The sequence below is a fragment of the Odocoileus virginianus genome, chromosome 7 (assembly GCF_023699985.2).
Source record: "Odocoileus virginianus isolate 20LAN1187 ecotype Illinois chromosome 7, Ovbor_1.2, whole genome shotgun sequence".
NCBI lineage: Eukaryota > Metazoa > Chordata > Mammalia > Artiodactyla > Cervidae > Odocoileus > Odocoileus virginianus.
The window spans coordinates 21,011,651-21,037,175 of record NC_069680.1 but is presented as its reverse complement, the minus strand read 5'-3'; the positions used below and the strand labels follow the sequence as shown (position 1 = coordinate 21,037,175).

The 25,525-nt window shown below is 37.5% G+C and overlaps 1 protein-coding gene across 1 annotated transcript in view; it reads left to right on the top strand.

Annotated features, from left to right (window-relative positions):
• The window catches only part of CACUL1 (CDK2 associated cullin domain 1), a 69,437-nt gene that overhangs the window by 31,045 nt on the left and 12,867 nt on the right, over nucleotides 1-25,525 (top strand). Inside the window, exons 4-7 of the mRNA XM_020895685.2 lie at nucleotides 16,699-16,794; nucleotides 18,706-18,808; nucleotides 20,746-20,835; nucleotides 24,392-24,530. Coding sequence (XP_020751344.1) covers nucleotides 16,699-16,794; nucleotides 18,706-18,808; nucleotides 20,746-20,835; nucleotides 24,392-24,530 — 428 coding nt within the window. The remainder of the gene's footprint in view (nucleotides 1-16,698; nucleotides 16,795-18,705; nucleotides 18,809-20,745; nucleotides 20,836-24,391; nucleotides 24,531-25,525) is intronic.

Here is a 25,525-nt window from a genome sequence, read left to right as displayed (position 1 = left end):
AAAAATGTCCCTAGGTGAAAACTTGGAGAGTCAGTAGGAGTGAAGGAAAACAGAGATGTGAATTACATATCTCTGAATATACATAGGTCCACAGTCCCTTGTCTGTAATTCCAAAATACAAAAAGAAGCTTTGAAAATTGATTTTTTCCCCCTCTAAGTTTGGTGCCAAAACTCATTTGCAATAAAACTTGGTTAAAACTCATATGAGGAAGGAACTTAGTGGGAACCTACATATGTTTTCTCCCAGAAATATCAATGGGTTGATATTCCCATTTTCTACTGAATGTTTTACAGAGTATATGGTATATGTACCATAGTACCTTCTAAATCTGAAAAGCTCTGAATTGTAGCACACTTCTAGTCCCAGGAATCTTGGGTGAAAAATTGTGAACCTGTTGTCAATCAAAAGGGAGAAAGAGATGTCTGGGGCACATTGCACAGATGAAAGAGGCAGGACAAATAAGACAGTAAGTTGGAAGAGAGGTAGGATGAAAGGATTTGAAGATCATTTTGGCTTCAGAGGAATTGTTAGAAGTGGGAGTGGGAGGGAAGATGAGAGTGGTTTTTGAATATTTAGCTCAGCTAACATTTAGTGTCCATATGCCAGGCATTGTGCTGGATGCAAAGGATATAGTGATGAGTAAGATGGGTTTATTCTTTGTACTGTTCAGGGAAAAAGTGTGATGGTCATTTTAATATACTGGAGTGTGATGAGTAGCATAATAGAGATTTGAAATGAGTCACAAGTCTTGCTGATTTTCCTCCCTTGTAAAATGTCTCAAATTTATTTCCTGCCATGTCCCTAGTTTATTTAGGTCCTCATTCATACTTGCTCAAACAACAGAAAAAGATTTCTGGTTCATATCTTGACCTTGCACCTTCCCTCTATCCATTTTGTTTATTTTTTAGGCTTATCATGTCATTCATTTTCTTAACCTTTTGCTTCATTTGTCCAAAGAACAAAGACCATCTTGCTTAACAAGAATTTCAAAACTCTTTACACCTGAACTCAGGGAGATAGTATAAGAGTATTTTGCTTTCAGAATTTAAGTGGTGGTGGTGGGGAGGGGGTTGTCTTTTTATCTTTGTGTATTTTCTTTGTTCCTTTTGCCACTTTTCTTTCCTCCTTTCCCTTTCTGCAGAGGGGGCGTTCTACTTGTCCCCTTGTTAGGGTTTGCCCAGCTTTGTTGCTGGTAGGCTTCACTGACTACTCTGTACTCTGCTGCGCTAGCACTTTGTGCTGCTGCTAGAGTCCTTAGTTTGGCACTTGGCACATATTTAGTTACCAGCAGGAAGTCACCTTGCAAGTGCTGGGAGCTTCTTAGGGCCAAGGGTCCTAACTTACTTTGTTTTCCCTGGCCTGTTGTGGTCTTGAACTGAGTACTCGTTAGGTAGCATTTTCTTGGTGGCTCAGTGGTAAAGAATCTGCCTGTCAGTGCAGGAGATGTGGGTTCAATCCCTGGTCTGGAAGATCCCCTGGAGAAGGAAATGGCAACCCACTCCAGTGTTCTTTCCTGTAAAATTCCATGGAGCGAAGAGCCTGGTGGGCTACAGTCCATGGGGTCGCACAAGAGTTAGATACAACTTAATGACTAGACAGCAACAACAATTGATTAGGTAAATATGCTGGTCTTGATGCTATTAACCACATGTTCCCAATTAAGAGTATATTTCTCAATCCTGTTGAAGTTAGACTTGGCCAAATGCGTTGGCTTGTGAATTGTAAGAGAAAGTGGGTTCAGTGATGATGTGCACCCCCCAAAGATCTGAAGCCTTTAAGATCGGCAGTGCAATTTTCCATGTTTCCCTTTCTCTGCCCAGTGCTTTAGATGGTACAGCCTCCTGGGTCCCTAAGTGAGCATAGCGTGGAGCTATACTCAAGATGGGCATGAAACAAGGGAGAAAGAAAGGTGTGCTGTATGTATTTTTTTCCTTTTTTAAACACAGTAAAAAAAATCTATTATGTTTATTGAGCTACAATTCACATACCCTGACATTTACCCTTTTGAAATTTACAACTCAGTGGGTTTTAGTGTAGACGCAAAGTTGTGCAACATCACCATTATTGTCAGAACATTTTATTCACCCCAGAAAGAAGCCAGCACTTATTAGTAGCCAGTCCGTCATCTCCACTCTCAGCCACTGCCACTGGCAGTAACTAATCTACTTTCTGTCTTTGTGGATTTGCCTTTTCTTTGTAGAAATGGAATTAGTCAATATATGGCCTTCTGTGTCTGTCTTAAGTAACCTATCATGTTTTCAAGGTTTATTCATGATTATAGCACGATGCTTCATTCTTCTTTTTGGCTGGATAGCATTCCATTGTATGTTTATACTGCAGTTTGTTTATCTAAGCTCTGTTCTGTTGAGTCACTGAGGTTTGGGGAGTTGTGTTTTGACTGATAAAATCAGCACTTGAATTGACAACATTTAGAAGATTCTGCTTGGCTCTGCTGCTATTTGTATAACTGAACTGCATGGGTTTGACATCCTTTCCTCTTAAAACTGCTAACAAATGGAACCTGATTATCTTTGTGTTTAAAAATCATAGCCAAGAATTGCTTTGCCATTTGTGTTTTGTCCAGTGGATGGCAGCATAATTCAACTAGTTGTCATGAACGTTGTCCTAAGAAATTTTGTATAGTTTTCGGAGGCTGTAATTTCTATAGCTGTTGAACTACAAAGTGTATACATATATTTTACGACTAAAGGTTAACAGATTTTTAGATAATAAGAACAATGTCTGTTACTCTTTCTGCATAGATTTCAAGTAAGGTAGCTGTCACTGCCACCTGATAAGTAACTCTTCACAGGAAGTCTTTCCAAATAAGTTATTTGGAGATCTATTTTTAAGTACAAATTAGAACTTAAAATAGTTGTTATAGCAAAGTTGTTCTTATCTCAGGGAATTTGCCAATGAGACGCCTTAACCCTTGTTCAGCCTATAGGCTTGCATTCAGACTATAGTTCTAATAGGTTTACCACCATCCTTTGAAGGTAGGTCTGTGTTTTCTTTTCATTTGTCCTAATAGAACCAGGCCCTAAAGAGATCCAGTGAAAGCACTTACTAGTTGATAAAGATAAAAAAACATGCTTGCCTTACAGCTGAGATTACTAGAACCATCTATTCCACTTAAAAGAGTTAACTTGGAAAATGGAATTAGTGATGAGCAGGAGAGTCAAATCTCTTAAATAATAACTATTTGCCGTTGTTTATTATCAGAGTGTACAGAGTACCTTGATGAGTTGTACTCTTTTTAAAGTAAACTTTTTGTTTAAGACAGTTATGTACTTAAATTGAAAAAGATAAGGAAAAAAGTTTCCTTCAAAAAATAAGCAAATATGGAGAAGTGATCAGATCAGTTTTGCTCAGTGTTCAAAGGGATGAGGGGTATAAGACATTGAGAAGTCATCTGAGTCCATCTGACTTCTTTGGATATTTTTTCTATGAAGTAATCCTTGAACCTTTTGTAACTGTTCTTTGTTGTTCCCTGGTAGCTCAGTTGTTAAAGAATCCAGCTGCAACGCAGGAGACCAGGGTTCGATCCCTGGGTTGGGAAGATCCCCTGGAGAAGGAAAGAGCAACCCATTCAGTATCCTGGCCTGGGAAATTCCAGGGACAGAGTAGCCTGGTGGGCTACAGTCCATGGGGCTCAAGAGTCAGTCACAAAACTTATTGACTAAACCACCACCAGTCAGTTAAAAAACTGAGATTAGAACCTAGGTTTATCTCACTGTTGTGTGGGTAAGCTAAAGGAATCCAGGAATACAGAGGCTTGATTTTAATTCTGTTTAGTGTTCAGATCCAAATAGTATTTGAGAAATAAAGACAGTCCTTTTTTTTTTTTTTTTTTAAGAAATAAGTGAGAAAGAAATTTCCATATAATGGTAACAGTAATAGTAGCAGTTGACTTTGAAAGTTAAGAGGCCTAAACAAGAAATGTCTTCCACTGTCTGTTAGACTGAGTTTAATTTTTTATTGTTGTTGTTTTTAATTAGAAAATCATCCTTACAGTTTATATTAGGAGCATCTAATATATACATTATAATTCTTAATAGCTCCTGAGACTCATTTACCTTGTACATATCTTATCATATTTTTGGATATTTTATTATGGAAACAATATCTGCACAGTAGAAATGGGAATGGATGAGAATATAATACCAGATGTATGCATTTGTCTATTTGAAAAGAAATTCCATTTTGATGTGGCCTTTGTCCCTCTCAGGTGTAGCGTTGCTTCTGGACCCTTGAGAAATCTGGCTGATGGCAGTATGGAACTGTTCTGGAAAGTCATGGATTAAGCTAGTTAGACAAAGTATATTACACTCTTCTTTTTTGCTAAAGTTAGTCATATAGAAGCAGATATAAAAGAGAAAAACAAATTTTTGATTCAGAAAACATTAAGACAGCATTCAGGTCCATTTGTATGGCATCTAAAATGCTGAAGTCCTGCTCGATAATATAAGGAATAAATATTAAAAGATTATGAAAGAACTATTTGAAAATTTTTAGCATTTGTTTGACTTTAAAAACCCCATCTTTTTATGCATGTTGCCAACCTTTTCTTCTAGATCATTACATATATTAATCATAGTTATTTTAAAGTCTGTAAGATAGTTTCAGCTTTGTGTGCATCTCTGTGTCTGGGCCTGTTGGCCATTTAACTCTTGACAGTGGGTGTGTTTTCTTGCCTTTTTTGGGTGTTTCTAATCGAATGCCGGGCAGTGTGTATGGAAACAATAGTGGAGACTGACATAAATAATATTTATGCTCACTAATGGGCCTGCCACTCTTCTGTTGGGCTCTTAGTTTGAGGAGTTGAGTCAGTCATAATAGTAGTTGAGTTGGATTTGAGTTTTATTGTTTCAGTAGATAAGAAGGCCTCAGATTCTCGAGCAGTGCACTGTGACTGTTCTTAGTGTGAATCAGGAGGGGTTGGACATTGCAGTTGTAAAATATGGTGACCTCAGGTCTCTGATGAGCTCCAAGAATTGATTTTGTAGGTTGACCAGCTCTTTCTCATCATCAGGGCAGGGCTGGTGTTCTCTGGTGATTTTCTGCATTCTGAGTGAAGTGAGAGCTTCACTGTTAGGCTTTAATAACTTCATAATCACTGAATTTGATGATAATCAAGAAGCTGTTAAAAAAAAAAATTCACCTGTAGTCTTAACGCTAATGTTAAAATGCTAGTGTACCATATTTTTACTGGTTTCAGTATAGTTTGCAGCTGCAGTGTCCCTGTGTCATGCAGTCAATGCCATGTGTCGCTGGATAATTACTGTTCCACCCTCCTTTGGTTCCTTTAGACTTCCTTCCCGTAGAGCACCTCCTTTCCTTTGAAGTGGTCAAAGGTAGAGGTTTCTAAGTGCTTAACAGCTGCTGGGCCAGCTGTCTAAAAGAATCCCCTGAAGTTCTCATTAAAAATTCACACTTCTGCAGAGTTTCTGAGTCTGGACTTTGGATTAGAGTGTGGCAAAGGAATCTGCATCATTAATAAACCCTTCAGGTACTTAGGAGAGTGGTAGCCTGGGGAAATGTATCCTGATTCCTGAACGCGGACTCTCTCAAGCTAGGAGTAGTGGCTCTTTTGGTTTAAATGTAAGATTGTATTGTTGCTAAAAACACACAACACATTTGCACCACTGCAGTGCCAGTCTGGAGTAGGAGTACCATGCATACCTGGATAATATAAATAGCAGAGCTTGGTTTAAGTGTCTAGTGAAGAGGGAGTGATGAAGTAGACGCTGGTGGGGCCAGACAGTCATTATAATTACATTGTAGAAATATATTTGATCTGGGAGGTGTTGATGAGTATATATAGCTGAGTGATAATACCAGATTACAAAAATCATTCCGTAAAAACACACACGGAAGAACAGAAGAAAATGTTGATGGTAGTTATCTACCATTCTTGGTAGTGGTTATTTTTCTATAATTGCATTTTTGATTTTTAAAAATTTCAATGAATATGTATTACTTCCAACAAACGTGTTAGTGGCCTTGTTAGGTTTATTAGAGTCTTCCTTTCCTTCCTTTCTACCTGCCTATTTAATTGTAACATACGAAAGCTGTTTATTTGAAGAATGTGAAGTCAAGTGGGCCTTAGGAAACATCACTACGAACAAAGCTAGTAGAGGTGATGGAATTCCAGTTGAGCTATTTCACAGGACTGGAAAAGGTCAGTTTTCATTCCAATCCCAAAGAAAGGCAATGCCAAAGAATGCTCAAACTACCGCACAATTGTACTCATCTCAACACGCTAGTAAAGTAATGCTTAAAATTCTCCAAGCCAGGCTTCAGCAATAAGTGAGCTGTGAGCTTCCAGATGTTCAAGCTGGTTTCAGAAAAGGCAGAGAAACCAGCGATCAAATTGCCAACATCCGCTGGATCATCGAAAAAGCAAGACAGTTCCAGGAAAACATCTATTTCTGCTTTATTGACAATGCCAAAGCCTTTGACTGTGTGGATCACAGTAAACTGGAAAATTCTGAAAGAGATGGGCATACCAGACCACCTGACCTGCCTCTTGAGAAACCTGTATGCAGGTCAGGAAGCAACAGTTAGAACTGGACATGGAACAACAGACTGGTTCCAAATAGGAAAAGGAGTACATCAAGGCTGTATATTGTCACCTGCTTATTTAACTTATATGCAGAGTACATCATGAGAAACGCTGGGCTGGAAGAAGCATAAGCTGGAATCAAGATTGCCGGGAGAAATATCAATAACCTCAGATATGCAGATGACACCACCCTTATGGCAGAAAGTGAAAAGGAACTAAAGAGGCTCTTGATGAAAGTGAAGGAGGAGAGTGAAAAAGTTGGCGTAAAGCTCAACGTTCAGGAAACTAAGATCATGGCAACTGGTCCCATCACTTCATGGGAAATAGATGGGGAAATAGTGGTAACAGTGGCTGATTTATTTTTCTGGGCTCCCAAATCACTGCAGATGGTGATTACAGCCATGAAATTAAAAGATACTTACTCCTTGGAAGGAAAGTTATGACCAACCTAGACAGCATATTAAAAAGCAGAGACATTACTTTGCCAACAAAGGTCTGTCTAGTCAAGGCTATGATCTTTCCAGTGGACATGTATGGATGAGAGAGTTGGACAATAAAGAAAGCTGAGTGCAGAAGAATTGATGCTTTTGAGCTATGGTGTTGGAGAAGACTCTTGAGAGTCCCTTGGACTGCAAAGAGATCCAACCAGTTCATCCTAAAGGAGATCAGTCCTGGGTGTTCATTGGAGGGACTGATGCTGAAGCTGAAGCTCCAATACTTTGGCCACTGGATGTGAAGAGCTGACTCATTTGAAAAGACCCTGATGCTGGGAAAGATTGAGGGCAGGAGGAGAAGGGGATGACAGAGGATGAGATGGTTGGATGGCATCACTGACTCAACAGACATGAGTTTGGGTGGACTCCGGGAGTTGGTGACCGACAGGGAGGCCTGGTGTGATGTGGTTCACGGGGTCACAAAGTGTCGCACACAACTGAGCGACTGAACTGAACTGAACGTTGTTTATGAACATAAAAGCAGATAGTCTTAAATTTTATTTGTGTGTATGTTTCATTTTGGTGGGATGGGGACAGGGCGTGACTAGGAGGGATAGAATTATGAAGTTATGGAACTTATATTTTATATCTGCAGTATCCAGTTTGGTTGCCACTAGTCACATATAACTTAAAAGGATGTAAAAACTCAGTTTCTTGGTTTTACTTAATTCATGTCAAGTGCTTAGTAGTCACACATGGCCAGGGGCTGCCACATTGGACATTACTGATATGGGACATTTCCATCATCACAGGAAATTCTGTTGGGCAGCACTGACCTAGATTGCAGTGTATTTGTCTGTTGGCTTCTAGTGCTCGTGTGCTCGACTCTGTGACCCTTTGGACTGAAGCCTGTGAGGCTTCTCCGTCCATGGCCTGCTCCAGGCAGGCACACTGGACTGAGTTGCCGTTTCCTCCTCCATGGTATCTTCCCGACCCATGCATTGAACCCAAGTCTGGTCGCCTGCATTGGAGGGCAGACTCTTTACCTGCTGAGCCATAGGAGAAGCCCTCTATTCGCTAGTAAAATTATTTAAACAAGTCATGCTGTTCTAAAAATTAATATACATCTAATTAGAGTAACTGAGCAGACTTTCTTATCTAGCTTTCAAAATTAAAGATAACTAAGGAATATACTTAGTAAATATATGTGTTTATATATAATATTTAGCAGCTTTGTTCTATAAAAGTATAAAAATTATTTTGTTTTTATATGATATTTGATTATCTAGTTCTACCTTTTTTTTAAACTTAAATTTTCTTAAGACTAATTTACAGAATAGCATCTGTGTGAAGTAATTAATTTCGACTTTGTGTGGTAGTAACAGATAAGCAATAAGCTATCAATGGTGACTGATTAAATGAATAGTACATTCAAACACCATACTTACAAGAATAGATTTTTTAAAAAAAGTGGTTTGAGGACCTCTGAGGGTCACTGAAATCTTTTCAGGGGGTCTGTAAAATCAGGAGTTTTTCTAATTCTGCTAAGATCTAATTTTTCCTTTTCACTATATTGATATTTGGTCTGGTGGTGCAGAAGCAATGGTGGGTAAAACTGCTGCTGTCTTAGCTTGAATCTTCATTTCTTGACACTCATAGCAGAAAACAGAAGCATTTCACTTAATATCCAAGATGAAACAGTGAAGTCTTAATTTTATTAAACTGTGACTTTGAATATACTTAAAAGAATGTTCTTTGTGAAGAAATGGGAAGCCGTGTATACTAAAGTAGGAGTGATTGTTTTGAGAAATAGCACTTGTGGTAGTTATATGAGTTTTGAGCTAAACCAACTGTTTAGGTAGTGTTTTCCCCTTTAAAACATTATTTGAAAGAATGACAAACTATGGTTATTTAGTGAAAGTGAAATAAAGTGTTTGACACTCAGTCATGTCCAACTCTGCGACCCCGTGGACTGTAGCCCACCAGGCCCCTCTGTCCATGGAACTCTCCAGGCAAGAGTACTGCAGTGGGTAGCCATTCCCTTCTCCAGGGGATCTTCCTGCCCCAGGAACTGAACCCCCGTCTCCGGCTATGCAGGCAGATTCTTTACTGTCTGAGCTACCCGGGAAGCCTCATGGTTGTTTAGACTGCTGTTTAATGGACATTTTCTGGAAAAGGAAAGATCTGTGTCACCTAAAGAAAAACAACTGATGCTGTTTTCAAACTCGAGCGTTGAAGTGAAAATCAGAATTTTGGAAAACTGTATCTGTCACGATGACTTTGATAATATCCCAATCCTTAAAAAGACTTTTCTAATGAGATAGGTGGTGATATTAATTTTTTTGATGTTTTGTAGTGATACCACTCTTCTTACTAATTTTTTTGGGGAAAATGTAGTTATTTATATATTAACTTAGTTTATAAAGTATTTATCTGTATTTTAACATTAAAATTGTTAAAATGCAATTTTTATTATTGTTATTTTATAATATGTTAATACATAGTTTTAAAACCCAGTTTTAATTTCTAACATGGTAATTATTAATAGCTGTAACCTACATTATAAATACTTTTAGAATATTCAATTACTTTTTAAGAGTATAAAGGATTCCTGACATCCAGATGTTTGAGAACCACTAGAAGGAAACAATCTCCAAGATACATTGTTAGGAAAAGCGCAGATCCAGTATAATTGTAAGTTAGCATTTATGTGAAAAAGAATGTAAGTGGGATTTTTAAAAATTTATTTTTAATTGGAAGATAATTGCTTTACAATGTTGGGTTGGTTTCTGTCCTACATCAGCATGAATCAGTCATAGGTATACATGTGTCCCCTCCCTCCTGAACTTCCCTCCCACCCCTTCTCACCCCTCTAGGTTGTCACAGAGCACCAGGTTGAGCTCCCTGTATTATACACCAAGCTCCCACTGGTTATAAATAGGACTCTTATTTACTTGTATGTAAGTAAAAGTCTTCTGGAAGTGTTATAAAGGAATTAAGTGTTGGTTTGTTCAGTAAGGAAGGAATGAAAGGTGAATTTTTTAAACCCTTTTGAACTTCCTTGAATTTAAAACCAGTTGAATGCATTGCTCATTTAAAAAAGAATAAATCAAAATATTCCTACCAGTTGTATTATAAATTTCAGGTAATATGTAAGTCTGTTATGATAGTTGGAGCAAGTTTGGAGTAATGGTTATTTTTCTGGTGACTTGCTTTTACTTATTTTATTAGTGAAGAAAATGAAGCTTGCTTATTTTAGAGGTAAAAAATTTCACATACTGTCCAATCCAAATACACTGATGGTGAAATTATATAAATCAAATAGGTAGCAGTTTCCCCAGTGGGGCCCAAAGTATACTCAACTTAAGTTTTAAGGAGAAAAAAATCTGATTGGTTTTTTTACTAGCAGGTATTTTCTAGGTTTATAGTAGAGACTGGATTTATTTTAGAAGACTATTACAATTTGTAGTCTGTTATTTAAGAGGTTTTGAAAAAGTGCTAAATGAAATATGGAAATATAAAAACTAACTGAATGTTTTGACATTTGATTCAACACAAAGAGTACTTTCTAACACTCATAACCTTTGAGGCTTTGGGAAGTCTTTAAAAGAATAGCTAAGGAACTCAATTTTATTTATTCTGTCTGCTGTTAAGCATGACTTTTGATCACTGTTCATACTTTTAACTTTTGGATACATTAAATATCCTTTTATGAAAAGAGAAAATTATTTAATGCAAAAACTCTTCAGATTTTCTTTTTTCATATAATACTTACAAAGTTTATTTCTTTGAATGCTGAAATATTTCCAGAGTTCTTTGATGCAGTTTGGAGAAAGATACTACATGTGATTCTGTTCATTATAGTGAAAGGTTTGCCCATAATGTGGAACCGTTTTCCCCAATTTCTTTAGTTAACAAAGCATGCCTTTAATAATGTTAAAAAGTTTTTCTGAGGTATTAGACTGTTAATTCAGAAAGGAGTTTACTATTTGCATGTATATGTGTAATAATTGACATTTTTCAAAGAACTTACACATTATTTTCTTTGATTTTCAACATATCTTGGAAGTAGCACATTAGTATTTTTTTTTGTATGTATGGAAATCAAAATTCAAAAGACTAAATAAATAAATAGTCATATAACCTTGTTAAATGGTAAAATAGCAATTTAGATTTAAGCAAGGCTAGATTAGATTTTTCTGGAGGAAGAAATGGCAACCCACTCCCATATTCTTGCCTAGAAGATTCCATTGACAGAGGAGCCTGGTGGGCTACAGTCCGTTGGGTCACAAAGTCAAACGTGACCAGGTGAGCACACAGCACAGATTAGCTTTAAACAGGTTTAGATATAAACAAGACTAAATGCAAAAAAAAAAAAAAAAACCAAAACGTTTATCTATACCTATGATGTTCAGGTTCTGTGGTCTGCAACTGGAGATGTAAAGACAAGACACAGACCTTGCCCTCTAGGGGCTGAAAGTTTAGTGACAGAGACCACTTAGTGGAGAAAGAAGTGTGGTGGTGCCCAGTTGAAGGGCCATATATCTCAGTTAGTTTTGAGGAAGTGGCACAGATCCTGAAGAATGAGTAGGAAAAGTTAGCCAGAGTGAGTCTGGTTAGGGTGTGGTGAGAAGAGGTAGACTGTGTAAGCAATTAGGCCTAAGTAGCACGTGGATGTGGTTTGGGAGCTGTTAGTAGCTCCATGTGATGGCTGTGCTGGGCTGCATGGGAGAAGGAGCAGGATGTGAAAGGACAGAGGTAAGATAGTGCCTTAAACTGGAATTCTGATTTTTTTCTATAAATTTCTAGGTGCTAAAAATTGATTGTATTAGGTTGGTGCAAGCGTAATTGCAGTTTTGGACTGTGAATCTTAAATCATTATCAGTTCAGTTCACTCACTCAGTCTTTGCGGCCCCATGGACTACAGTTCGTCAGGCTTCCTGCCCACTACCAACTCCTGGAGCTTGCTCAAACTCTTGTCCATCGAGTCGGTGATGCCATCCCACCATCTGACCCTCTGTCGTCCCCTTCTCCTCCTGCCCTCAGTCTTTCCCATCATCAGGGTCTTTTCCAGTGAGTCAGCTCTTCGCATCCAGTGGCCAAAGTATTGGAACTTTGGCTTCAGCATCAGTCCTTCCAGTGAATATTCAGGTTGATTTCCTTTAGGATGGACTGGTTGGATCTCCTTGCAATTCAAGGGACTCTCAAGAGTCTTCTCCAACCCCACAGTTCAAAACCATCAATTCTTCAGCACTCAGCTTTACTTATGTTCCAATTCTCACATCCATGCATGACTACTGGAAAAACCATAGCTTTGACTACATGGACCTTTGTCACAGAGTCATGTCTCTGCTTTTTAATATGCTGTCTAGGTTGGTCATAGCTTTTCTTCCAAGGGGCAAGTGTCTTTTGATTTCATGGCTGCAGTCACCATCTGCAGTGATTTTGGAGCCCAAGAAATATAGCTAGGCTCAAACACATCTTTATTAATCAAAATAGGAACCATTACAATCAACATGCTTTTGCTAATGAGAAGTAAATTTGTTTATTCTTGTAGCACAAAAACCCATGCCTTGGGATTCAGTGAACTCTGGAAAAACATTTTCTGTCTCCTGCTGGTTGTGGAAGCGTTTTGCCTGTTGTCAAGATGTTTGTCAAGAGTTGTCAAGATGTTTGTCAAGAGTTGTCAAGATGTTTTGGGAAGTGGTGGTTGGTTGTTGAGAGATCAGGTGAATATGGAGGATGAGACAGAGTTTCCTAGCCCAGTTTGTTCAACGTTTGAAGCATGGGTTGTGTGAAGGGCGTTGTGATGGAGAAGAGTTGGGTTCTTTTGACCAGTGCTGGCTATACGTGTTGCAGTTTTCGATGCGTCTCATCGATTTGCTGAGCATGCTTTTCAGATGTAATGATTTTGCTGGGATTCAGAAAGCTGTAGTGGATCAGACCAACAGCAGAGTACTGAACAGTGACCATGACCTTTTTTGGTGCAAGTTTGGCTTTGGGAAGTGCTTTGAAGCTTCTCAGTCCAGCCACTGAGCTGGTTGTTGCCTGTTGTATAGAACCCACTTTTCATCGCATATCACAATCAGATTGAGAAATGGTTTATTGTTGCGTAGAACAGGAGAAGACGACACTTCAGAACGACAGTTTATTTGGTTTGCAGTCAGCTTATGAGGCACCTACTTATTGACCTTTTTCACCTTTCCAATTTACTTCAAATGCTGAATGACGAGAATAGTCAGTGATGAGTTCTTTGGCAACTTCTTGTGTAGTTAGTTATAAGAGGATCAGCTTTGATGATGATCTCAGTTGGTCGTTGCCAACTTCTGATGGCTGGTCACTATACACTTCATCTTCACGGCTCTCGTCTCCTTTGCAAAACTTCTTGAACCACCACTGCACTGTACGTTCTTTAGCAGTTCCTAGAACAAATGCGTTTGTTGTTGATGTTGAGAGTTGTCTCTGCTGCTTTACAACCCAATTTGAACTCGAGTAAGAAAATCGCTCAAATTTGCTTTTTGTCTAACATAATTTCCTAGTCTGAAATAAAGATGAAAAACACAAAAAGTAGTAAGTCATTAGCCAAAAAATAGAAGGAGAACTGCACATTAAAATGATGTATAATGTAACCACATTTATTTAAGAATGTATTCCAGTAGGAAATGGCAAAGTTCAACAATGCTAAACCACAATTACTTTTGCATTTACCTAATAAGCAGATGTGTGGATCACAATAAACTGGAAAATTCTGAAAGAGATGGGAATACCGGACCACCTGACCTGCCTCTTGAGAAACCTGTATGCAGGTCAGGAAGCAACAGTTAGAACTAGACATGGAACAACAGACCGGTTCCAAATAGGAAAAGCAGTACGTCAAGGCTGTATATTGTCACCCTGCTTATTTAACTTATATGCAGAGTACATCATGAGAAACGCTGGGCTGGAAGAAGCATAAGCTGGAATCAGGATTGCTGGGAGAAATATCAATAACCTCAAATATGCAGATGACACCACTCTTATGGCAGAAAGTGAAGATGAACTAAAAAAAAAGCCTCTTGATGAAAGTTTAAGAGGAGAGTGAAAAAGTTGGCTTAAAGCTTAACCTTCAGAAAACTAAGATCATGGCATCTGGTCCCATCACTTCATGGGAAGTAGATGGGGAGACAGTGGAAACAGTGTCAGACTTTAATTTTTTGGGCTCCAAAGTCACTGCAGATGGTGATTGCAGCCTGAGATTAAAAGATGCTTACTCCTTAGAAGGAAAGTTACGACCAACCTAGATAGCCTATTAAAAAGCAGAGACATTACTTTGCCAACAAAGATCCGTCTGGTCAAGGCTATGGTTTTTCCAGTGGTCATGTATGGATGTGAGAGTTGGACTGTGAAGAAAGCTGAGCGCCGAAAAATTGATGCTTTTGAATTATGGTGTTGGAGAAGACTCTTGCGAGTCCCTTGGACTGCAAGGAGATCCAACCAGTTCATCCTAAAGGAGATCAGTCCTGGGTGTTCATTGGAAGGACTGATGTTGAAGCTGAAACTCCAGTACTTTGGTCACCTGATGAGAAGAGTTGACTCATTGGAAAAGACCTGATGCTGGGAGGGATTGGGGGCAGGAGGAGAAGGGGACGACAGAGGATGAGATGGTTGGATGTCATCACCAACCTGACAGACATGGGTTTGAGTAAACTCTGGGAGCTGGTGATGGACGGGGAGGCCTGGTGTGCTGCAATTCATGGGGTTGCAAAGAGTTGGACGCGACTGAACTGAATAAACAGATGCAAGGACTGAGTTTGAACAGTGTTTGAGTCTTAATTCTTGGGCTTACTAGCAATAGAACTACAGTCAAGTGATTGTTTCTGAGCCTCAGTTACCTCAGAAGTTAAATGGAAAAATGTTGGATGTATTGCAGTAGACTAAGAAAAATAAATGTTAAAATAGTGTGTACCAAACCTCTATGTAAGACCTCAGTAATGGGAGATGACTTAGAAGTAAGTATGGCTCTGATGGTAAAGCGTCTGCCTGCATTGAGGGAGACCCAGGTTTGATCCCTGGGTCAGGAAGATGCCCTGGAAAAGAAATGGCAATCTACTCCAGTACTCTTGCCTGAAAAAGTCCATGGATGGAGGAGCCTGATGTGGGCTATAGTCCATAGGGCCGCAAAGAGTTGGACATGACTGAGCGACTTCACTTTCTTTCTTTCTTTCTAAGCAAAAGTGAAAAAAAGAGTTAAGTTTTATTTTAAAATATTTTTGGACTATTTGGACATTTTCTAAAGCAGCTTAGCTGAAATGGTTTTATAATCTCAGTATTTAATATTTAGGAGTCTTTCAATGTGGTGTTTCTTTGTAGCCTTGTTTGAAAGTCAGACTTTCTGTGTATGATATGGTTATCAGCCTATCAGACTTGTTACCAGTCAGCCCTTTTGTGGAATCAACTTTGTATGATGTTGTGTGCCATGCCTGTTCCCCCAGCTCCTTGGCCCAAGACTCAGTTCAGGACTGGAAGACGTGGATCTGTCGTCTCCTAACACACTCATTTTTGGCAAATCCTTGCCCATTTGTGTGTTTCTTCAATGTTAAAATGGTACCTAATTAATTTAGCTTCAGAGAACAAAGTGAAATAGAACCTGGGTACATTTTTGTAAAACACAGTGTCTTAGTCTGTTTGGTCTGCCATAACAAAATACTGCAGACTGAGTGGTTTAAACAGTGGAAATTTATTTCTCACCATTTTGGAGACTTGGAAAGTCCACGGTTAAGGTGCCAGCTGATTTGATTTCTGGTGAGAGCTCTTTTCATGGCTTGCAGACAGCCATCCTCTTGCAGTGTGCTCACGTGGACTTTCCTCTGAGTATGCTTTGAGGGAGGGAAGGGAGAGGAAAGGTAAGAGAATGAACCCCTGGGTGTCTTTTCTAATAAGGACACTAATTCTTTAGGGTCAGGGCTCTTGTGACCTCATTTAGCCTCTGCATACAGCTTCACTGACTAGGACTTGCATGTGGGGACACACATAGCTTGCATGCATGCATGCAGGCACATTCAATAACATGCGTTGAAATTGGAAGTGTTGTCTTTTGATGGGTTTACAACCATCAAAACTATCATTGATACCAGTTAAGTGCCAGTCATGTATTATATTTAACTGCTGTCCAGAGCTGCAGATGTGTATGGATCCTCTGAGTCCTGCTTTCTAGCTGATGAGTTTATAGTTGGTTAGCTACAGGAGTGATTTACAACCGAGTTAGTATAGAACTCAGAATATTACTGTACCAAAGGTAATTACAAAATACCAACAGCCTTTCTTATAGTATATTAAGCATATACCATTTCCTTGAATTCCAGCCCCCCTTTTCCAAGCCCAGATATAGTTTGGTTCCCATAGTAAATGTCTATAGTTTAGTGGTATTTTAAAAATTGTATCATTTATCTTAATTATGAATTTAGATTTTTACTTACAGAGCAAGCTTTTTAAGGTGGTACAGTTTCACAGATTTTAAAGACAACTAAATCAAACCTTGCATAACAGATACTGGAATACAGATAGAAGTTTTAACTAAACTTCAGGATATAAGCCTTCTCTTTTCCTAATTGTGAATTTCAGTATGAATTTTGATTGAGTTCTGTTTGCATTTTAGATTGTGCTGGAAGATCTTTGTACCTGGTTTCCCAAAATGATCACATTTATGTTGTTTTTCACAGGCCAGCCCTCCAGATCTCTATATTGAAAGATTTAATATAGCTCTTGGACAATATATGGGAGCATTGCAGAGCATTGTGCCTCTTTTCATATATATGGTAAGTTAGAGCTATTTTCCCTTTCCACATACCTTGGTTTATTGGTCTAAGTGCAAACAGATGCAGAAAGTTAAGTATATTCTATTTTTCTTTTACTAAGTATTACATTAGAAATGGAAATTAATCCTTTCAGCAATATTTGATAGTGTTGACATAGAAAGCTTATTTAGCCTTGTGTACACTGTTTTAAAACTTCATAAATACCATTGCTGAAATAGTCAATTAGGCATCACTTAACTGCAGTCACCCAGTTAGCATTTATTTTATTTCTACCGTATGAAAGATACTGTGCTTAGAAAATAAAGATAAAGAAAGATAAGAAAATAAAATCTTTCCTATATATGAAATTTCTTATCTTCAGAAAGTACAGTTAAGACATGTTTCTAAAAACATGGTGTATAATAAATGCCAAGGAGGTAACTTCATAAAAAGTAGAACAATAAAATTTTCTTTCATTCTAATGATCTTTTTCACTTGGAGGATATGCCATGGGTAGAATCTGTAGTCTGTTAACTTTGCTGATGTGTTCTCCACTCCCACCCCACCCCACCCTGTTTTAAATATATAAAGTTACAGGATCTTAATGTTTGTGTTCCTACTGAATGGAAGAGGCTTTAGAAACCATTGTCCCACTTTCTTGTTGTTAGGTTGAGTTGTTTAGGTTGATCCTACATTCTGTTGCTTAGAGGTTACTGTGTGTAATACCAAACTTCAAAATGATTTATTGTCCATAAGATATGCTTTACTGGGGGGAAAAAAAAACCAAACAGGTCATTGGGAGAAATCTGTGTTGTCAGTGGGGGACTACTATTTAAATAATGGATGAAGGATATTTACAGTAAAAACTATACAAAAATGACATGTCCGTATGTTATTTTCAAGGGAAATCTTTTCAAGCTACAACATTAGGTGAAAAAGCAAGATGTAAAGCAGTGTGAGGTATATTTCTTCATTAGCAAGTGTTTTCTTCTTTATTTTAGGGGAAATAAAAATATCAGAGAGGAAAAAAATGTTAACAATGGAAAGAATCAGTGAGCAACTTGTTAATAGTCCTCTTTGTATTTTCTACTCCTATACATGGAGTTAGCATTTTTAAACACGAATGAGTTTAGTCTTTTTGACTTGCCAGTCATTTTAATTAGGATGCTTTTGGCTGTAAGAAACAGAAAACTTGATTCAAAGTGATTTAGGTAAAGAAAGAAAAGTATTGTCTCTTGCTATAAAGTTCTAGAAATAAAGTAGTTTCCAGGGTTGGTTAAATCTGTAATTGAGCAGTGTTATCAAAGTCTTAGCTTGTTTTTTGTCTCTTTGCTTTACATAACTGTTTCATCTTATTTTCCACATGGTTGTAAGATGACTGTAAGGTACTCTTCACTCAAGACTCAGTTTCCCTTAGTCTGATTGGGTTACCTTGGGTCACTTGTCTGCCTTTGAACCAAAGACTACCCATCCAGAAGGAATGCTGTAAACTGAATGATTTGAACTAATCATTAAAGTGGAATGTAGGGGAGTCAACCAGTGCATGCCCACTGCCTGCTTTAAGCCTGGACTTTTAAATAGTGTACCTATCACTTGTGTTTCCTGGTATTGCCTTTAGATCATGATGTAGTCATATGAAAGGGCATATTAAGTGCTTGTCATACAATATGGTCCATTACATCCCTGTCTAGTTAATGTTGAGTATCTTCCCATGTTCTTTTATGTGAGTTATAGCATTTTGTCTTTATGTGCTTTAAACTCCATGCTAGGAAGACTATAATAGTGGCAGAGCTTTTGTTTTCTGATGTTTTTTATGTTTTAATTGATGTTTTATGAATTGTTTCCTAAAATTATTTTTTAGTGCTTCAGTTCATTAGACTAATTATTTCCCTCTATTTGATGCCCTGAAAAATAACTTGTTTTCCATTTCAGAATAAGTTTTACATCGAAACCAAGCTTAACAGAGACTTAAAAGATGACCTTATAAAGCTGTTTACTGAACACGTTGCAGAAAAGCACATTTACAGCCTAATGCGTAAGTGTTTCAACTTGGAGGGATGATGTGACACTAGCAGGTTTTCTTTTTTGAATCAGTGAGCACTGGCATCTGAACCCCAATGTTGATATCTTTGGAATCATATCACAAGACATGTTAAAATCTCATTCTATAGTGAGGCACTGAGGAGTTGAAGTTTGACTTGAAGTTTACCCAGTGAGCTGGGAGAAGCCGGGCTCTGAACAGTGCTATCATAGCTGGAGTGATACTTTGCCTCTTTTGTTTTCCTCTGACATTGGGGGAAATATTATTAATATTAAGGAATTCATTTGCCCATAATTTTGTTACCGGTAATTCTAGAAGGATAGTGTTAATATTTTTGAAATAGCACAGTATCCTCTCAGTTTCCTTATTTTTATTAAAAAAAAGTTAAAGCTTATGAGAATTAAACATATGTTTGTCCCTTCTCTCAAGCTACGGCTCCCTCAAATTCCCATTTTGTTTTAAAAGGGGAGTTCAACTAGAGAATTTTACTTTTTAATTAAAGACTTTCTACAAAGAATTTTAAGTGGAGAGGATTTTATTGAAATGTTATATCTTTTTGTAACTGAATGTGATTATTTTCAATTAATTCGTCCCAAATTTGTATTCATTTTATGTTTAATATGTGAATTTATCATTTCCTTATATAGCTATCAAGTTTGACATAGGTAGTTATAGTTATGTAGAGGTTATTTGCAAATGTATGTATTTGATGACATAATGACTATGTGATTGAACCTGAAGAATTAGTTGGGAATAAGACGATAGCTCAGTTGGTAAAGAATGCGCCTGCAATGTAGGAGACCCTGGTTCGATTCCTGGGTCAGGAAGATACCTTGGAGAAGGGCTCGGCTACCCACTCCAGTATTCTTGGGCTTCCCTTGTGACTCAGCTGGTAAAGAATCTGCCTGCAATGTAGAAGACCTGGGTTCGATCCCTGGATTGGAAGATCTCTTGGAGAAGGAAAAAGCCACCCACTCCATTGTTCTGGCCTGGAGAATTCCATGGACTGTATAGTCCATGGGGTTGCAAAGAGTCGGATGTGACTGAGCGACTTTCACTTTCAAGACTTACTGAAAGCCAAATGGTTGGTCCAAAAGTAGGAAGATGAATTAACAGAGACAGAGTCTGGGTTTGGGGTCATGTTGAAATTAGTAGAGTAGGAGAGACTCCAAGAAACTGAAATTTAGAGTTTCAGTTTTTAAACTTTACTTTTTTTTAAGATGTGATTTTTCTGCAATGCCTAGCATTTGTTATCCTTTAAATTTATCTATGCCATTCAAAATTCTGGCTATCTGCTGATGATAAAATCAGAAGGAAAAACTTGAACCAGTGACCCTCCGGCCTTCAGAACATGAATTCAGATGTAACACACATTGCATGTCTGAAACTACAGAGTGTTGACTAAGTGAGGTGGCGTTTCCAGTTTAAAACGGTGTGAATAGAAAAAACAGTTTAATAATTTGACAAGCCTGGCTTAGACTAAAGTTACACCAAATTTCATGAGTATTTGTTAGTTAATATATGGTGATTTTGGGGAAAGGGAAATGATTGAGGGAGTTCGAGAACTTTCATTCCCCGAATGTGTTTTAAATCATGAACTTGATGGGAAGTATTTATAGCTCACTCACTTAAGTACCATGAGTACTGTTGCTTTAATAAAGCTTTGCTTATTTACAGAACCTCCGTCAATTGAATCATTTCCATCAGTGTTTCAACAACATGCACATATTTACTTGGTAGATGGAACTCGACTGTGATGGATTAATTTTGAAAAAGAAGAACTTCAGTGTATAAAATACTTGGTTTGCCCTCTTGAGCTGTTCTTTTCTTATCCTTGTTTATCCTTCAGTCTTTGGGAGAAACGGTGATAGAAAGTGAAACCTTGACAATAAGTTGCATAATTTTTATAACCCATTTTCTCTTTATTTCAGCTTTACTTTTAGAAGCCCAGTCAACACCATTTCAGGTCACACCTTCAACTATGGCAAATATTGTGAAAGGCCTGTATACTCTCAGACCAGGTAAACAGTCATCTTTTGTTTAGGGGTTAGATTTGTTTGTTTATGGCAATTCCAGCCTGATTCGTCAGAGGATAGTGTTTTTCTATGTTTTCTGAAGCTTAATGGTATTTGGGTTTGTTACAGAGGAAAGTTGAGTTAGGTATTCATTATTGTGAAATGTAAACTCAGGGTCTCACTTGGAAATCTTTCTATACTAGTGAAAAGCAGATAATTTAGAGAATACAAGAAATAGTTTGTCGGAGACACTTTAGATACAGTTGAATCTTGTGTCTGGCATGAATCTCTTTTTTTGTTAGGTTCTCCTTTACTTCAGTGTCATAATGCAAGTATGCCCAGGCATACACATTCACAGCTCCATCTTGTAAGGCCTGTGATGTATTGCGAGGAATCTAGAAGTTTGATAAAATTATAGTTATTTCAAGGCTATTTTGAGGAGGGAGATAGAATAGCAGAACCAAAAATCAAAGATCACTGTGTTTGTAAGTTAATCTTAATATATTTCTTATAATAAAAGCACGGAATTTAAAGGATTCTCCAGATGCTTTTATACATATCTTTCTGTTTATAACCCAGAACCTCAAACTTATCCCAGTGGTCTAGTCAATTAAAAAATGTCCATGGGACAGAGATTGCTGAAGTTCAGGGTAGAAAATTGTTTTCTGACTGCTTCTGGTTTTCAGTCTCCTCTGATACTTTCTTAAGAGTGTACTTTCTCTCTGCTTAATAAACTCTTGCTACTTAAGAAAGAAAGAGAATAAAAAGAAAAATAATTGCCAATCTAGAAACTTAAGGATGCCTTTTTGACAGTAATTATTTTTTTGTGAAATTCTGTCACTTGAAGATCGAATGAAATAAAACAGGATCTAAAGAACTTAACATAATAGTACTTGATAATGTAATAAGCATGCTAATATTAACTGTTGTTACTGCTTTTCATTTGGGTCCAGTGGTTATTTTAATGGACTGATATCTGAATAATTTACTTATTTAATTTAAAAGAAATAGCAGAATTTAGCTTACCACATTGGAAACCAAGTAAAAATTGTGATATTACGGGTAGACTGTGATCTACAGAAGTACCTTCTTTCTCAGGCTTCTTTAAAGAGTTAGTGATTTCTAGAGTATTCAAATGTAATGTTACTTAAATTGGAATCAGTTCTTGCTCTAATCTTCATAATTTTTAAACATATTATTCCTACAGAATAAGTATTTATATAAAATTAAAAGTATTGCCTGTGTCCAATAAACTGATGAATTTCTTTTTCTAGTTTCATAGAATTTTAAATTTCATTTTGCTAAGTGTGGTGAAAGTAATTTAATGAATTTTTCTTTTAGTGCTAGATTATGAATGATTTTTTTCTTTTATTTTAGAAGACATCCAAGTACAATATGACAGATTTCTAAATTCTGCCTCCAAAGTGAGCAGCTTTATCAGCTCTGGCTTTTATCATTAGTAACAAAATCACAGAATAAAACTAGTCACTAAGGGTAGAAAAAAACTTGTAGATACATGTTTATCCAAATGCTATTTTTATCCAGGTTTGAGCTCTTGTATAGGATTTGTACTACTTGTGAGGAGAATTCTGTATTTGACAATTGTCCTTTTGAAAAGGTGAATTTTATCACAGACGAACCTTTTGCTGTCCTTGCTATTTTCTGAGATACTCTTAAACTTATTTTGACATTTATTCGTCTTGCCAGTACCCATTGTCTTCCTAGTTTGCTAAAGCAGTTTTATTCACCTGACAGACTAAGGTTAAAATATTTTAAAAGTTGAATTTTAAATGTAAAGGTTCCTTTCATTACAGTAGTGCTGATTTTTATATAATGGATGCATCTGAATCACCCAAAAAGGTTTGTTAAACTGTAGATTCCTGGGCCCTAGTCCTTGGAGATTCTGGTGACATCTATTATTTAAATGTGTTTCCATCTAGTCTTTAGAAGCTCTCTAGGAATAGTTCCCATGATCCCATCTTGCTCTTCTTCATTTAATACAAACACTTTTCATTGTTTCTTTATCTTCATTTTAATGATTGCCTGGAGTTCCATAAAGTGTCAGACTGGTTTGACTCCTTGCCTTCTCTGATGGATTAGTGGTTCCCCAGGGCACTGAACTGAGACTCTTTTTAAAGCCATTTGAACTGAGCTAGAAAAAGGGACATTATTGAGAACATTTTGATACAAGTCTGTACAGAGGGTGATTGGATCACCTTGATAGTGTTTGTGGTGCTTGGTTTTTTCATTGTTTGTTGTTTACCATCTCTAGTTTAGCTCTTCTCTTATTAGGCATTTTTTTTAACTTGCCAGTGATCCAGCACTACATAGCATTAAATGTGTTTTGCTTTCTTTTTCTGATTTAGAGTTGTTCACTTAGATTACAGTTTTTAAAGTGAGCATACTGGATTAAATACAGCATTGACATTTTATGGGTTTTGATATATACAGCCAGAATACACACACACCACACACACACACCCTCACACCCACGCACACATGCGTGCACGTGCATGCGTGCTGAGTCATTTCAGTCATGTTCTACTCTGTGCGACCCTATGAACTGTAGCCCCCCAGGCTCCTCTGTCCATGGGATTCTTCAGGCAAGGATACTGGAGTGGGTTGCCATGCCCTTCTCCAGGGGATCTTCCTGAGCCAGGGATTGAACACATGTCTCTTAGGTCCCCTGCATTGGCAGTTGGGTTCTTTACCACTAGTGCCACCTGGGAAGCCCCATATATATATCCAAAAGGGAAAATTTGAAAGGACTAGGTTAAAAGAATCCAAGAGGGCACAGAAGTGGCAGTATTAATATTTAGTGTTCACTGAGTAAGGGGAAGAGTATCTGATTTGTTAAAATACTTTATAATAAAGACAACTTAATTTAGCTTTGTCATGTCTAATGCAGATATTTTCCTTTGATTTCTTTTTGTTTATTTTGATGAATGGATTTTTTTCTATAGATTATTCTCTTGATCTTTTATCTTTTCCTTAATAGTTTGATTACCAGTTAATTCTCTTTCTTTCACTGTTACATATGTTTAATTTGCTATAATTTAATGTGAGACAAAGTTGGTTTATATTTTAAATGATGGGTAACATCTCTCCCACCTCCCTCCCCATTTTTTGGTACTTTTAAAATATGTCTTGCTTATTACTTCATGTACTGTTCTGTTCTTAGGCCAGTGTATTTTTTAAATTAATGTTCCACAGGGCTAAGTATTTCCATAAAATCTTTTCCTTTTAAGTCCCTCCTGCTCAGAATTCTTTGCTTATTTCCCTTGCGTTTTCTTCCACATTGAGAATTTTTGAGAAGGTTCATTCAAAAATTCTCTATGGATTTTTTTGTTAAATTTGGTTAAATCAGTAAAATGTAAAATATCCTCTTCCTGTAAATTCCATTTAGCAAAGAAACTTAACCTCTTTATCAGAAGGGGTTGCACTAATTTTTTTCCCACTTTAAGTTTGGTTTAATTTATAATCTTGTTCTTTGGTAAGAAAACTTTTCCTTTTCTATTTAAATTATGTGATTTCCTTAATGAATCTTTTCCTTCCCTCACAGAGTGGGTTCAGATGGCGCCGACTCTGTTTTCTAAATTTATTCCAAACATTCTCCCTCGTGCGGTGGAGTCTGAACTGTCTGAATATGCTGCTCAAGACCAGAAGCTTCAAAGAGAACTTATACAGAATGGTTTCATGAGGCAAGTTTTCCTCTCCTTTCATGATAAAATGTGTCCATTTCCTTAGGCCAGTTTGGCTTGGTGGGGGGCGGTGAGGGGGGGACGCCAGGTTCTTAGAAGGGGAGATATCTGCCTGCTGATAGGGCCGGTGCTGAGGGGAGAGGTGGTGAGCTCCTTGTCTGTGAAAGTGTTGAAGCTGGGTTTTGACTTTATGGGAATTGCTCTTAAGTAGGTTTTGAAGAAGGGATTTCTCATTGGGTGGGCAGTTAGTCTGGGCAGCCTCCGAAGAGCTCTTCCAGCTTTGATCCTCTTATACTAGTTTTGAATATTTGGAGAAACCTTGTCAAAATTTTATGATCAGTTATAAGGTACATTTATGACTAAACTAGCAAAGGATTAGTTTTATGACTAAACTGGTAAGGAGGGTTTAGATTGTGTTTTTCATATTTCCATTTTTTCCCCTAAATTGCAGTCATTTCTTCACTTATATGTGTCCACAAAATTCACCTCCCTTGATTTTGATGTAAACACTTTGCTAATTTTTCTGAAACTTGCAATTCAGTATCCTGGCTTTACCCCAGAAAATCTTTCAAAGTGTGTATTTTCAAATAAACTTACGGAAAAATTTTGATTCTTCACGGGAAAGCACCCTGTTCTGTAATCAGATCGTTGGAGGGTATAGTGGAACTTTATAATTTTCATAGTTCTTGCCCTCTCCTTAGCACGGTTGCATGTCTTCTCTTATTTGAATCCCTCATATTAAAGGGAGAAAGTTATGGAAAGAAAGACACCTCGGTTCCTCCCTGAGGCGTAGTTGTGACACAAAGAGTGGTTGGAAGAACTAAACAGACATTTCTCCAAGGAAGACATACAGATGGCAAAAAAACACATGAAAAGATGCTCAACATCACTCATTATCAGAGAAATGCAAATCAAAACCACAATGAGATACCATTACATGCCAGTCAGGATGGCTGCTATCCAAAAGTCTACAAGCAATAAATGCTGGAGTGGGT